This window comes from Triturus cristatus, chromosome 8 (assembly GCF_964204655.1).
Source record: "Triturus cristatus chromosome 8, aTriCri1.1, whole genome shotgun sequence".
Taxonomy (NCBI): Eukaryota; Metazoa; Chordata; class Amphibia; order Caudata; family Salamandridae; genus Triturus; species Triturus cristatus.
Window position 1 is genome coordinate 946,728,775 of NC_140591.1, and position 16,778 is coordinate 946,745,552.

The 16,778-nt window shown below is 40.5% G+C and overlaps 1 protein-coding gene across 4 annotated transcripts in view; it reads left to right on the plus strand.

The window, feature by feature from the left end:
- TMEM45A (transmembrane protein 45A) overlaps positions 1-16,778 on the plus strand; it is a 494,464-nt gene that overhangs the window by 337,675 nt on the left and 140,011 nt on the right. For all 4 annotated transcript variants that reach the window (XM_085620485.1, XM_085620484.1, XM_085620483.1 and 1 more), the window contains 3 exons: positions 10,411-10,620; positions 12,038-12,250; positions 15,657-15,841. In XM_085620485.1, coding sequence (XP_085476611.1) covers positions 10,431-10,620; positions 12,038-12,250; positions 15,657-15,841 — 588 coding nt within the window. In that variant the 5' untranslated portion in view covers positions 10,411-10,430. The remainder of the gene's footprint in view (positions 1-10,410; positions 10,621-12,037; positions 12,251-15,656; positions 15,842-16,778) is intronic.

Below are 16,778 nucleotides of genomic sequence, written 5' to 3' on the forward strand. Positions count from 1 at the left end.
CACATTAAAACAATATACACACTCATTCATTTTGAAGATGTATTGCCATTTCTTCATCAAGATTATGGCCATTCGGAAAAAGGGTACACATCCCTATTATATGTTTCGACTCCCGTTGTCTGAGTCTTAGAACCCTATTACCCCCTCTGACTTTGGGTGTGATCTGCTCAATAGCATAGTATGTTAGTTTAGTAGGGTCTGAGAAATGGTGGTTTGCGAAATGTCGGGCAATGGGATATTGTCTATCATGGTTGGTAATCGCACGCATATGTTCAAGCACTCGTTTTTTTGCCATATGCGTGGTACTACCCACATATCGTAGCTTACAGGGGCACTCCAACACATAGATAACAAAAGTGCTGGTGCATGTCAAGAATTGTGAGATATTCATCATTGTTCCCGTGCTAGTGTAAAAATATGTTTTAACCATTTTACTATTGCCACAGGCCTTACAATGGCCACACGGGTAAAAACCTGGTAGGTCAATGCCTCTGTTCTCACAATTAGATTTAAGATCACTGTGGACTAGTGCATCCCTGAAGCTACGTCCTCTTCTGTACGTGATCATTGGATATGTTGGTAAAGTTTTGCCTATGATGGAATCACTTTTTAAAATTTCCCAATGTCGTTGTACAATCTTGCGGACTTGGGTAGAATGTCCATTAAATGTCATGATCAGCCTAGCTGTTCCCTCCTCTTCCTTTTGTGTTGTAATCATTTCTGGAGGTGCTAAGGTACTGGATCTTTCAACAGATTCTACTCTTTCTGTTGCTTTTTTGAGAACCCATGATGGATACCCTCTTGCTTTGAATCTTTCGATCATTATTTTTTCTTCATTTTGGTAGTCTGATGTTAGGCTGCAGTTCCTTTTGGCTCTGAGTAGTTCCCCATAAGGGATACTCCACTTCAAGCTGTCAGGATGACTACTCAAAGCATGTAGCAGGGTATTCCCAGCTGTGCATTTACGATATAAAACCGTATGTACACTGTTGTTCTTCACTTGGACACATGTATCAAGATATTCCACTTTTTCTCTGCTAATCGTGCTGGTAAGGACAATGTTCTTGTTATTGTGGTTTAGTTTATTGACAAAAAGTACAGCTTCTTTCTCCTCTCCTTGCCATACAAAAAATATATCGTCGATATATCTAAGCCACAATACGACCCTGGTGAACTCCTGTTGAAGATCTACCCTGGCCTTGATCTCTTTCTCCCATGCCCCCATGAATAGATTCGCGTAACTAGGCGCGAAACACGTACCCATCGCGGTCCCGTGTTCTTGTTTATAGATCCTGCCATTGAACATAAAAAAATTATTCATAAGACAGAATCTAATCATGTCTAGGATCATGCCCGTGTGTTCCAATAAATCCAGACTCCTACGTTTCAAGAATTCTGCACATGATTGAATCCCTTGTTCATGGTCAATTATCGTGTACAGTGAGTTTACATCCAAAGTTATAAGGATGTAATCTTCCTGCCATACAAGATTTGAGATTCTATTTAAAAAATCTTTTGTGTCTTTGACGTAGGAGGGGAGAGTGAAAACAAATTCTCGTAAGAAGTGGTCTACATATCGTGAGATATTTTCAAGGGCACTCCCTCTTGATGAAATGATTGGTCTGCCTGGTGGATTGTTTCTATTCTTGTGAACCTTCGGGAGTAGGTACATAACCGGTAAAATCGGACAATCTTTTTTCAAGAAACAAAATTCCTCCCACTCTATCAGGCCTTTATCTTTCCAATCATTCAGCAGTTCCCACCCTTTGTTAACACTCTCATTATATTCAGCCCGTGTTACATTTGTATAGGTTTTGTCATCATTCAATTGTCTTAAGGCCTCATTGATGTACATGTCTTTAGGTAAAATCACAATGTTTCCGCCTTTATCGGCAGGTCTGATTATAATATTATCATCAGAGGCTAGATCTTCAATTGCTTTCTTCTGGGTTGCCGTGAGGTTGTGTTTGAAAGTTTTCATTTTTTTCGTCCAATTATTCATTCTGAATTTCAGCATGTCTGCACTCACTAGCTCTTGAAAAGTGTCGATATTATCATGGCCCATTCTGGGGACAAAGGTTGATTGGGGTTTGAAGTTGCTACAGGCTAGTTTATCATGTTGTACTTCCAATTCATTGAGGATAGTTAGAGAATCTGAGCTCATCCCTGTCCCATCTGGATTGTTCTGGAGCTCATGTAAAGTTATCATGGTATCTATGTCACCAATGGTTAACACCTCTTCCTGTGTACTACACAGTGTTGGAACTATCTCTTTACTTTTTGTGGGTTTCAGTTTGTGCCACTTTTTTAATTTCATTTTCCTACAGAATTTAAACACATCAATTTTACTTTCAGTGTAATTCATAGGAGCTGAAGGACAGAAGGATAATCCTAAACACAAGGTTCGTTTAACTTTGTCACTGATGGTTCTAGCACTGAGGTTAACTATAGTCTGATTTACCATTAGATCATCCATCATTAATTCTTCTTGGAGCGAGTTTGTCTTTTTCCCATGTACTCCGTAGTTCTCTCTTCTCTTCCTTCTTTGCCTTGTCCTCTTCCTCCTCTTCCTCTGGTACCCCTTCCTCTTCCTCTGCCCCTTCCTCTCGGTTTCGGTGAATTCTCCATTTGGTTCGTTGCTGATCTTGTTGTATGCCGGTTCTCCTTCATCAACCGGTACTCGTCTAAAAAAGTGGGTTTTGGGTAGGTTGTTCTTTCTGTGTCCGAGGTCGAGCTTTCTGATGTTCTTACAAGTGATTCTTCTGTATTGGTATCGCTGACTTCAGCAGTATCATCTACTTGTACGCTCTGTTGTTGATTGATGTTCACATTGGTTTCAACTGTATTCCTCTTCTCATACAAATAGTCATACTTGCGACTGTATGTAAGAAGTCTACCAGATTCATAGTCCCCACAGTCTCTGTGCAATTTTCGTTGCTTCCGCATCTTGATATCTTCCTCCATTATTTTTAGGCGTTTTTTCATTTCTTCCAGGAATTTGCTAATAGTGTCTTGGTCATCATGGCTGTCTAACTTTTTCTTGATTTCTTCCATTTCTTGTTTGATCTTATCCCTGTCTGACCAGGCATATTTGACCAATATTGTTAGCATATTCCTCGAGCTGCAGGCTGAGTTTGCTGACCACTCTTCCAGCATTTTAGAGTCAGGAGAATCATACGAGGGGGTTATATATATTCGTAATCCCCTGGGTATCATGGATTTGTCAATGTAATCCTGAAGTGATGTCGCCTCCCACCACTTAGAGATTTCCTGTTTGCTAAGTTTTTCAAATCTTTTCAGTATGCTGCTGATCGTGTCCTCATTTGTTGCCTTAGTCTGAACAGTTCTCGCAACACCAGGTGCCCTCGCAAAGAGTTTGCGAGGTTACAGTCCTCTTTCTTTGGTTATGAAAGGCAAAAGTATGTAATGGTGTTTCTTACGGTGTATCGCTGTGTGAACAAGCCACGACAGTGGCGAAACGCGTCACGGCGAGTTTATGAAGTAAATAAACTCCCTTTTGTTTGGATTGAAGTTCGTTGTCTTTTTGCCAATTGCCATCCGAGAGCGCGAGTGGGATTCCGTTTTTGTTAAAATATTGAAGTGCCGGTTTTGCTCCGCCGGTCTCGCGCCACCCCACAATAGATTGAGGATACGTAAGGAGGATCTTGTTGTACATTGAATGCAGTATCCTTTGGATCGGCTGAGAGGAATATTTTGCCATGAGGAAGGACTTCACGATCACGCTGCTGTGAACGAGAGAGACCGCACGCTATCCCACGAGGACCGGGATACACCGTGCAGGTAAGAGTTGTATACGTTCATGTCATTGATGCGTGAAAAAGTGCAGTGATTATATGCGAAAGTAATTTACGAATATTTTTGGTATATACTGGCTGTTTCATCATGGAATCTATCTGATATCTGATATATGACATCCTCTGGCAGTGTGTATTACCATTTTGAAGACTCACATATTCCCTTAGACCTGGGGAACTTTGTATCACAAAGGGAACGGCATTGGCATAGACAGCGAATGGTTCTTTCCAAAATCGCGAATTCGTGAACATTATTCTCACCTTGGAGAGGTCGGATGGATGAGGAAAAAGAACGCAGAGATGCAGCCCAAGCACTCTTTGCGAGGGCACCTGGTGTTGCGAGAACTGTTCAGACTAAGGCAACAAATGAGGACACGATCAGCAGCATACTGAAAAGATTTGAAAAACTTAGCAAACAGGAAATCTCTAAGTGGTGGGAGGCGACATCACTTCAGGATTACATTGACAAATCCATGATACCCAGGGGATTACGAATATATATAACCCCCTCGTATGATTCTCCTGACTCTAAAATGCTGGAAGAGTGGTCAGCAAACTCAGCCTGCAGCTCGAGGAATATGCTAACAATATTGGTCAAATATGCCTGGTCAGACAGGGATAAGATCAAACAAGAAATGGAAGAAATCAAGAAAAAGTTAGACAGCCATGATGACCAAGACACTATTAGCAAATTCCTGGAAGAAATGAAAAAACGCCTAAAAATAATGGAGGAAGATATCAAGATGCGGAAGCAACGAAAATTGCACAGAGACTGTGGGGACTATGAATCTGGTAGACTTCTTACATACAGTCGCAAGTATGACTATTTGTATGAGAAGAGGAATACAGTTGAAACCAATGTGAACATCAATCAACAACAGAGCGTACAAGTAGATGATACTGCTGAAGTCAGCGATACCAATACAGAAGAATCACTTGTAAGAACATCAGAAAGCTCGACCTCGGACACAGAAAGAACAACCTACCCAAAACCCACTTTTTTAGACGAGTACCGGTTGATGAAGGAGAACCGGCATACAACAAGATCAGCAACGAACCAAATGGAGAATTCACCGAAACCGAGAGGAAGGGGCAGAGGAAGAGGAAGGGGTACCAGAGGAAGAGGAGGAAGAGGACAAGGCAAAGAAGGAAGAGAAGAGAGAACTACGGAGTACATGGGAAAAAGACAAACTCGCTCCAAGAAGAATTAATGATGGATGATCTAATGGTAAATCAGACTATAGTTAACCTCAGTGCTAGAACCATCAGTGACAAAGTTAAACGAACCTTGTGTTTAGGATTATCCTTCTGTCCTTCAGCTCCTATGAATTACACTGAAAGTAAAATTGATGTGTTTAAATTCTGTAGGAAAATGAAATTAAAAAAGTGGCACAAACTGAAACCCACAAAAAGTAAAGAGATAGTTCCAACACTGTGTAGTACACAGGAAGAGGTGTTAACCATTGGTGACATAGATACCATGATAACTTTACATGAGCTCCAGAACAATCCAGATGGGACAGGGATGAGCTCAGATTCTCTAACTATCCTCAATGAATTGGAAGTACAACATGATAAACTAGCCTGTAGCAACTTCAAACCCCAATCAACCTTTGTCCCCAGAATGGGCCATGATAATATCGACACTTTTCAAGAGCTAGTGAGTGCAGACATGCTGAAATTCAGAATGAATAATTGGACGAAAAAAATGAAAACTTTCAAACACAACCTCACGGCAACCCAGAAGAAAGCAATTGAAGATCTAGCCTCTGATGATAATATTATAATCAGACCTGCCGATAAAGGCGGAAACATTGTGATTTTACCTAAAGACATGTACATCAATGAGGCCTTAAGACAATTGAATGATGACAAAACCTATACAAATGTAACACGGGCTGAATATAATGAGAGTGTTAACAAAGGGTGGGAACTGCTGAATGATTGGAAAGATAAAGGCCTGATAGAGTGGGAGGAATTTTGTTTCTTGAAAAAAGATTGTCCGATTTTACCGGTTATGTACCTACTCCCGAAGGTTCACAAGAATAGAAACAATCCACCAGGCAGACCAATCATTTCATCAAGAGGGAGTGCCCTTGAAAATATCTCACGATATGTAGACCACTTCTTACGAGAATTTGTTTTCACTCTCCCCTCCTACGTCAAAGACACAAAAGATTTTTTAAATAGAATCTCAAATCTTGTATGGCAGGAAGATTACATCCTTATAACTTTGGATGTAAACTCACTGTACACGATAATTGACCATGAACAAGGGATTCAATCATGTGCAGAATTCTTGAAACGTAGGAGTCTGGATTTATTGGAACACACGGGCATGATCCTAGACATGATTAGATTCTGTCTTATGAATAATTTTTTTATGTTCAATGGCAGGATCTATAAACAAGAACACGGGACCGCGATGGGTACGTGTTTCGCGCCTAGTTACGCGAATCTATTCATGGGGGCATGGGAGAAAGAGATCAAGGCCAGGGTAGATCTTCAACAGGAGTTCACCAGGGTCGTATTGTGGCTTAGATATATCGACGATATATTTTTTGTATGGCAAGGAGAGGAGAAAGAAGCTGTACTTTTTGTCAATAAACTAAACCACAATAACAAGAACATTGTCCTTACCAGCACGATTAGCAGAGAAAAAGTGGAATATCTTGATACATGTGTCCAAGTGAAGAACAACAGTGTACATACGGTTTTATATCGTAAATGCACAGCTGGGAATACCCTGCTACATGCTTTGAGTAGTCATCCTGACAGCTTGAAGTGGAGTATCCCTTATGGGGAACTACTCAGAGCCAAAAGGAACTGCAGCCTAACATCAGACTACCAAAATGAAGAAAAAATAATGATCGAAAGATTCAAAGCAAGAGGGTATCCATCATGGGTTCTCAAAAAAGCAACAGAAAGAGTAGAATCTGTTGAAAGATCCAGTACCTTAGCACCTCCAGAAATGATTACAACACAAAAGGAAGAGGAGGGAACAGCTAGGCTGATCATGACATTTAATGGACATTCTACCCAAGTCCGCAAGATTGTACAACGACATTGGGAAATTTTAAAAAGTGATTCCATCATAGGCAAAACTTTACCAACATATCCAATGATCACGTACAGAAGAGGACGTAGCTTCAGGGATGCACTAGTCCACAGTGATCTTAAATCTAATTGTGAGAACAGAGGCATTGACCTACCAGGTTTTTACCCGTGTGGCCATTGTAAGGCCTGTGGCAATAGTAAAATGGTTAAAACATATTTTTACACTAGCACGGGAACAATGATGAATATCTCACAATTCTTGACATGCACCAGCACTTTTGTTATCTATGTGTTGGAGTGCCCCTGTAAGCTACGATATGTGGGTAGTACCACGCATATGGCAAAAAAACGAGTGCTTGAACATATGCGTGCGATTACCAACCATGATAGACAATATCCCATTGCCCGACATTTCGCAAACCACCATTTCTCAGACCCTACTAAACTAACATACTATGCTATTGAGCAGATCACACCCAAAGTCAGAGGGGGTAATGGGGTTCTAAGACTCAGACAACGGGAGTCGAAACATATAATAGGGATGTGTACCCTTTTTCCGAATGGCCATAATCTTGATGAAGAAATGGCAATACATCTTCAAAATGAATGAGTGTGTATATTGTTTTAATGTGAGATTATAACTTTTCCTATGACTTAATCATATCTGTATCTTCTTGACAGGAAGGAAGAAAGGGTGATATGGCTGGTCCAGTTTGAGATCTCTGCTCATTCTCCTCAGATCATCCGACGGTTCTCTTTGTGTGAGATAAGACCAATTGGTTCTAAATTTTAATATATGGGTGATATAAGGGAAGACGACACCATGCATAGAAAGCCTTAATACATCAAAACACCCACTAACAAGGGTTGAATTGCAATGTGACTGAGAAACCATGTGAGCAAAAAACTATGTAATTTCATGTAGCACAAGGGGCTATGTCAATGAGGTCTAATGACTAATCTATAGAATTACGATATAGGAACGTTCCTAAGTGATCAGAATTCTAGGCAAATTTCATTAAGTGAAGATTGTTCGTATTTACGAACGAATCACTACCAACTGTGTGACATAAATTTTCTATGTACTAATCAATTTTGTATTCTAGAATAACCATAGAATTTATGACAAATATTTTATGGAAATGCCCCTTGCTACGTTAACAATGGTGCCATATAACGTTTATACTGTATTTGTAACATTAGATTTTACACTTGCTAAAATGGCGACCGTTTTGTTCAGGAGTTTTTCAGCGAGTTTGCGAGGTTACAGTCCTCTTTCTTTGGTTATGAAAGGCAAAAGTATGTAATGGTGTTTCTTACGGTGTATCGCTGTGTGAACAAGCCACGACAGTGGCGAAACGCGTCACGGCGAGTTTATGAAGTAAATAAACTCCCTTTTGTTTGGATTGAAGTTCGTTGTCTTTTTGCCAATTGCCATCCGAGAGCGCGAGTGGGATTCCGTTTTTGTTAAAATATTGAAGTGCCGGTTTTGCTCCGCCGGTCTCGCGCCACCCCACAATAGATTGAGGATACGTAAGGAGGATCTTGTTGTACATATATATATATATATATATATATATATATATATATATATATATATATATATATATTCTTGTATTTTTTATATGACTGCATACGGTTAATGCTTCTATTTGGATTGGATTGGCTTGTTTTCTATATTATTGATGTGTGTACTTTACAGATTGAAATAGTTTTTTAATAGGACATATGTTTCACTTTAATTTTTCTCTTTCAAATAATTCTTTGCAGTAAGACTATTTACCTGTCAAGACTGAGGAGCATCTTATGCTTTGTCACAGCCTAAAGAGGAATGTACCTATATGACATGGACTTATATATTCTGTTGAAGATTCCAACTTGGAATGTTTGCTTATGATGTATTTAATGTTCTTTAACCCCTTCAGTGCCCATGACGAGCTGGACTCGTCATGGGCCGCGGTGGCGCTGTGCCCATGACGAGTCCAGCTCGTCATAGACCCCGCCCACTAATGCAACGGCCGGCACTGGGCGGGGAAAGGGGCGGGCACTGAAGGGGTTAAAGGGCTGCTTGTTGGGAAAGCAATAAAAGGGTTATGCACATTGTTATCCTCTGTTGTCTTTAATGAAATCAAGATTCGCTCTGTATGTTAACTGGAGAATCACCATTCTCATAGCTTTAGTGAATAGAGAATCATGATTTTATTAAAGACAAGGAGGCTAGCATTATCCCTACTCAAAAAAAGAAAAGGGAGAAAGTGGATTGTTTAGGCAAACAAAGTATATATTTGTGCATAAATAAGGAATGATTAAATATGTAAAGATATGCAAAACATTATTGATAATAGAGTTGTATTAAGGAGATATATTTTTGTGTAGAAAAGATGTAAGATAAGTTACTGTTTCTTTATTGTTTTGTTTTGTTTTGTTTCAGAAGCATGAGGAGCAATTTTTGTATCTATGGATGCGAAGGGACATTGTTTAGATTACAGCAGCGCCAAAAGAGGGCAAAGATGGAATTATGCTGTGCTTTATGGACTACGTGTTCTAGAGTTATATTATGAGTCAAGTATTATTGTACTTTGGATCTTTTTAGTGTGTGCTGCTTGGAGGTAGTAAATAAAATGAATGCATAATGATAGACTCCTTGTCTTTAATAAAAACACAATTCTTTATTCACTAAGGCTATAAAAATCAACATTACTGTAATAGTGTGCACTGCCTATGCAGTATTTGGTTTGGCTTGTTTGCTTTTTCTGTAGAGTGAATTAGCTCAGTCTGTGCCTTGTTGTTTCTTGTTCCATTACACAACTTACATTTTTAAAGGAATGTTCTTTCAATAATACAAATTCGTACCTTCAGCACATATAAGCACTAAAAGCTGTAATGGAACATGAAATTTACGAGGTCCTTTTTTTTTTGGTTTTCCTTCTTGATATTATGAAGAGCCGAAAGATGTTGACAACAAACCTGGCTCATACAATTATGCCCTTATGGAGGTGGCAAATGATCCAGTATTTGTACTTGAACAGCTTCTAATTTCGCAAAAAATAATAATTTCCCTGGATTATATTTTGTTAGTGTTTTTGTGTTATAATGAAATAAACATCTCCATGGTCACAAAAGAGTGTGAGTCACGATACAATACCAAAAAACGTACGTTAATTGAGATAGCCCCATATTCTTCTCCGGTTGCAAGCATCCCACTGTATCTTCAAATGTCATGTCTAGGGTTTAGGCCCAAACATCAAACGTTAAGAGATTGAAGCAATCTTTTTCTTTTTATGCATGACATTTACAAAGCTTGATCCCTTCTGACCCCTTATGCCCACGGAAACCATTCCAGTAACACCAATACATAGCCAGACAGAACACAAAAATGAACTAGATTTATAGTACTAAGAAGACGAATTATACTGCTTTTTCATAGCCTGGCTAGCACATAGATGGTATGCTTACAATTGTTCAAATACTCACATTAAACTTAAATGGATTTAACTATCCAGCTTTAATAAAAATGCTTTTATTTTCTATTTTTTAGGTTTTCATTTGTAACCTATCATGGCAACTTTTATAGGCCATGCCCTTCCTGGAAGCTTCTTCCTTCTTTTTGGTCTGTGGTGGTCTGTGAAGTACCCATTAAATTATATATGTCGAAAGAACAAGAAAGCCTGTTACCTTGGAAGTAAAGCAGGATTTCAGCGTCTGGAAGTTATAGAGGGGATAACAAAAGCAACGTTTGCACTTATTGGTAAGTAAAGCTCTGATTCAAAACACTGGTAATGTAAATTGTATATTGGAGTCAGGAGGGTAGACAAAGGCATACATACCACTGAGCAATATAGCTTTTCAATAATGTAAAAGAATTGTGTGCTTAAAGGAAGATATCGTCTCAGTGTTCGTAATTTTAACTTGCTCTTCAAAAACACTTACATCATATACAATATTTCACGTAAGTAGATTACAAAATGTTCTGACGAAAGACCATCATATATTATAATTTGTGTTTTGTTGAGTGTTTACAGGATTGCATTTTGTTCCTAACGAAATACTCCAAGCCATTGTGAAGGAAAGTTACGATTCTATTAAGCTCGTGCTGGAAGTGATTATGCTTTACTTTAGTTACTAGTTGTCAGTAGCAGCCTTTAAGAAGACAACAAACTACAGTACCCATAAATCCGTGGTAAAAGAACTACAAAACACACGGTCATAGTAACAGACAATAACAGGTCATGAAGTCTTTGAAAAACCTGTGGCACCATCCCTGAATCTTCTTTCTTTGAGATACTGCGCCCCACACATCATCTCACAATACTCTTGTCTTCACACTTCCACATTATTTCTGTTTCCCGTATGTTCCTGTAAACATAATATTGTAAGTTGAGAACTTGACACTATCTGTAAGGCGTCCCTAAAGTTATCTATAACATATTCAAGAATATTCATGTACACAATTCACATGTTTTAGCTTATAAATACCTAAATAAACAAGGATGTGAGAAACTAAACTCAAAAGTGTTAATTCAGGGTGGATATTCCTTGACTCCATGTTGCCCTAGGTAGAATTATGAATTCCTTCACAATAACAAGTAAATTCTACACTCAAAGGCAAGGGCGGTGGTAAGAAATATGCTTGTTCAAAGCTTACGACTAAAGAGCCAAAATCCAAGAATGGTTGAAAGTAAAACATTTCAAAAGAGGACTCAAACAATCAGTCTTCTGCCCATAAAATAGGGAGAGAGCCTTAGAGGGCCATCACTACCCTGAACGACAGAGCCTATATTTAATGGCACTTTCGACAAATACTAAAATAACGAACAGAAGACAAAACCACAAAAAAACACAGATTACATAGAACGTTTTCTCCTGACTTCCATTGCATACCTTATATCCTGCCACTGCTGTCCTGTGCATCAGGACATTTTAAGAAAGTGTTTGTTGTAGACAAATGTTAAGCAATTGAATAGAAATATATGTCTACCTCAGTATAAATTGAGGGTGACTACTGATATCTCAGAAGTGTGATACATTTGGCAAAATTGCAAAGCCCAAATTCTGCAAATGTTAGATGACTAACCATGAGTTGTAAAACTGTTGGGTTATTTGTAAAGCACTATCCTGTTTTCTTTTTTTTGTACCATTAAGCTGTTTTTATTTTTGTTCTGCAGGTATGTTAGCAGAGCAGTTTGTTCCCGGTGGACCCCACCTCAAGTTATACAATCGTGAAGAACATCAGTGGGACCATATCATGAACTGGCAGCACACTACAATGTATCTGTTCTATGGTCTGTCTGGATTGGTTGATATTGTGGTCCATACAACTAATGCTGTTCCAGTCGCATTTGATAGGATGATGCTTTCAATAGCGGGCTTTATTGAAGGTCAGTTTTATTCTTTGATTAATATTTTGCGGAGATGTCATCTGTGATATTATAGCAAATCTTGCTCAACGGTAATCCATGATTAGCTAGATTCCTATCCTCTAAGGCCCTTATTACAAGTTCTTCAGAATTTAGTTCAGGGATAAGGGGGAGTGGAATGTTTGGTTTTAGCCTGTATCCCTGCAACAGATTCCAGCAATAAAAGTTTTTTTTCACTTAGAAATGGGACTAACTGTTTGGGTACACAAAACAGGCTGCTTGACCGGGCAGTTTATCCTGATTCTGGAAAAAAAAAAACACTGACATATTCTGCCGGATCTGAGAAGACACGAGATGTCAGCGGGAGGGTCATGGATGGGTGTGGAGTGTGGGGTCTCGTGGTGTGGGCAAGCTACTGTCTGCTCAGAGGGAGCATTGTCTGCTCCCTTGTGCTTCGGCAGGGGTCAGGCATGGGTCGGGTTGTGTTGCAGGCCACGGTCCCTGCTCATCCAGCAGCAAAGTCGTGACAAGTGTCTCTGGTCCCAGAATAATCTGTTCCAGAGTTTGGGGACCTGATAATTCCCCGGGCTGTAGAGAGACTTGTACGAGTTGTGGTATTTCACCCAGTGCTCAGAGTGAAATACCCAAACTCAGTATGAGGATCTAAGTAATAAAGAGTCTCTCTGACTTCTAGTAAATGATTTGATATATCTCCTAACACAAAAGGTAGACAGTAGTTTCAGACAATATACATTGACCTGCCTTAACAAAGTGACAGCACTTTTTACTTATGAGCTTGCAGTGCAACAGATTTAGGGCCTAATTACAAGAGGTGTGAGACTTCCGATGTTGTAAAACTGCACTTGTACATTTAAATGCAGTACAAATGGATTGCAGTCATTTGAAAGTGCGTTATTACGATGCTATTGCAAATTTGAAACTCAGAAACGTGGAATAACCAAAGGAATTGAGGTTTTTAGACCATTGGTAATTCCGTTTTGACCAGTAAATACTGTTACTGGACAGTTCGTGAATCCCCTGATTCTAATGGCAAACTACATTTTAAATATGTACCTTGCAATGTGCATAAATGTCACTGGTGACAAAGTCAGAAAGAACATTGAGAAATCTTTGCAAGTTACAGATCTTTACAACTTTTCAAAAGGTAGCAATAGATCAGCACACGCAGGGTTTCTGGCAACAGGCAAGTTCTTCTTCACGCCCAGTGACCAGTGCCCTCATTCAGCAGGCTTCTCCTCTTCTCCTCTCGCAAGACACCTTAGGTTGACCTGGAGGCTGCAAGTGTAAAGGAGACTGGGAGGGTTTCGGTTTAGCTTAATCTGTCTTGAAATTTCTGATCATAAATCAGTCTTGTACGTTTTTCAGGCACACTCCCAGACACACACAGCTCACGTATTGAAGATCGTCGCTAGTAATGCAGTAATTGGGACATGTCCCGGTACAAAAGATTACACTATGCTATTGAAGACAACAATTGCATGCAGTTCAGGAGAATGCTGTACCAGAATGGGCATCAACACTCCATCCACTGGCCTAACTGCTAGTCCCCAAACACAGAGCCATGCAAGAATATTGTATTTTTCCTCAAATGTACAGATTTAGAGCAGCATGTGACAGAGCTAAATGTATATTACAACACGATATGTCTCATTATAAGAAAATAATGTTTCTGATGGATACTTTTCCCCCATAAATTCCTCACATTGTGAATATCCTGGGTGGCAAACTGGGTCCAGACATTTGCAAAGCATTAGCTCCCCAGCACCAACAGAGTACCATATGAGGCTCAGCCTGTGGCTCTGCAAACCTCCAGAAGAGATGTCATGATCCTATATAAGGCATAACTTTGTGCAGTGGCTCCAATTCTTTATTTTCCTGCCTTGTAGTATGAATCCAGAGATCCCGCATTGCTATTTTGCCAGCTTGGGGTGTACCTACATTAAATGTTGCCTCCTGAGGAGTCCGCCTTGAAGCACTGTTTGAGTTGTTGCAAGGAGATGGTGTTGTTGGACCTGGACAGCATCTGACTGTGGTGATTGGGATTCAATCACTACCTAGGGCTGGCGGGGGTTGTAAGTGCACACTCATGCGCCAAAGCCAAGGGAAAGAGTGAGGCCACGTTGTTAGGGGCCAGGGCCTGGTGGTGCGCCCCTGTTACTCACTCTCTCCCTCCAGATGAAGTCCCTAGGAAGCCTAAGCAGCACCACATCTTCTTCCTGTGGGAAACATTCATGATCCCGGGACTGTTCCAGGAGTCGGCATTGTATTTCCCTAATGCCCAGTGCTTGACAAACTCCATCCGCGTTTCTTCACAAGGCAGTTGATGAGACACAAGTGCACGCTTTCCAACATGCCATGTTTTAATTGTTTAATTGCGCTCTGACAACTCTGCTATGATTCCACCCTCTAAGGTGTTGTTGGAACCTTTGGCTGTGGCTTCACGGGCAACAACAGCTCTGGTGTCACCCAGACCTGTTCAGCGTCCTCTGCAGTCCGTGCTGAGGGACCGAAATCTGCCTGAACTCCCTTTGCTTGTGGCTCCATTTGTGACTCTAGTGCACTGGAGATGCTACAGGGTGAGTACCTTTACAGAGAATGAGGACTCAGAAACCAACTATCTTCTGCTGGCACAGTGCTCTGATACATGTCTGTACTTAGACCTCCAGAACACCACCTGACTTGAAACATCACATTAGGTGAATAATACATACTCAATAGGGTCACCCTCTGAGAAAGCAGGATCTTTCGCATGACACCATCTGGTGATGCTGGAGAGTTAGTGCTTTGGAAGTTTCCTTATCCTGCCTTTCACCTGGGATATTCACAAGGTGAGGAATCTGCAGAAAGGTACAGGCCCCTGTTATGAGTTCTCTGTTAACTCCAAAGGGAGTAACTAGGGCTGGAATTCATGAATCTGGCTGGCATATGTTAAAGGGATTGCATGTTAAACTTCCCAAAATGGGGAATACCCTGCCAAACTTGTATTTACTGGGTACCGTTGTGCAGGTTTTCCTTGATTCTGGGGATTTGAATGCTGATATTTACCACCTACTTTGTGCAGATGGTAAATATGTGTGGGCCCTGTTGGGTAAGTGGGTGTTGCATGGGGTTGGATACGTTCGGGTGGAGATGCTGTGACCTCTTTGGGTGCATTGCCTGCTCCCCCATAGTGCTGATGGTTGCGGGCAGTGTAGGACTGTGCCTCATGCACAGAAAACTGAGTCTCTTTCTAGATGTACAGATTTAGGGTCTGGTAACATCAGGACATTTGGAACTGTCCAGCCTAGTATCCTCGCCGGGGTACCACCCCAGCCACTCGTAATGGAGGCCATAGTGTCCATCTTTAATAGTGAGAAATTGGGTTGTTTTAGCGTTTTTAAAAACTGATCATCGGTTTTTCCACCAGGTTTCCTCTTTTATTACCATGTCCATGGAAGAGCAATGCTGGATGTCCATGTTCATGTTTTGCTACTCGTAGCTGTGTTTGGTGGAGCACTTTGCCTGTTCCTTGAAGTATTCTTCCGTGGTAATATTGTACTCGAGCTCTTCCGGTCAAGTCTCTGTATTCTTCAAGGAAGCTGGTTCTGGCAGGTATGTGAACCTTCTCACTTGTTTAGTAGGGTAATCTTGTCTTCCTGTTATGTCCTTCAGTGTTTGATATTTCCGGATAATGAATCCATTCATATTTTTACTGAACAACTACAGTTAAAGGTTATTATGGTTATACCCCAAATCCTAAAAACAATACAAATTGCACAATTATGGCATACTACACAGCCACAAAGCCTCCCTACAGGACTACTCCTGACCAAATGACCTTACAGATGATATTGGAGAATTACATACTGGTTGATTCACCGAAGTGGTCATAGTGTTTTTCTTGTTGATAATTTGACTTGCATAGACCCAAATCTGAATGGTAAACAACGTATACAACGCATTGTTAACAACGCATGCCATTACAACGCAAGTCATTACAACGACTTGCTGTAGGGGGAAGAAGGTGTTGGATTTGTTGGATTTTCAATCCACACCTTCCCTACTGTTGCACACACTGGAGTTGGAATCGTAAATTATACTATTCCAAACTCCAGCGCCCCCCCTACAGCAAGTCGTTGTAACGACTTGCGTTGTAATGGCATGCGATGTAACAACGCGTTGTTGCAACGACTTGCGGTGTAATAGCATGCGTTGTAAACGCATGCATTGTAACAAGTGCTATTCGATGTCAGGAACTCACCATGCCAGGCTATAAGTCCGCACCAAACAGCTCTAGCATGGCCTCTCATTCTACCAACACATTGTCACTAGAGGAAGACAACACCTGTGCCCCCTGCAACAGGTCCGTCAGGACCAACTTAGCATCAAGGATACAATGATTGACATGGATTTACCCTTAATTCAAGCAACCACACAGACTCAACCTACTCCACGCTTTACATAAAGACATTTTTGATTGGACAGTCGGAAGACCCCCTCACTCTACACAATACCGCATATGGATAAATCACACCCCCGAAGCCACCCA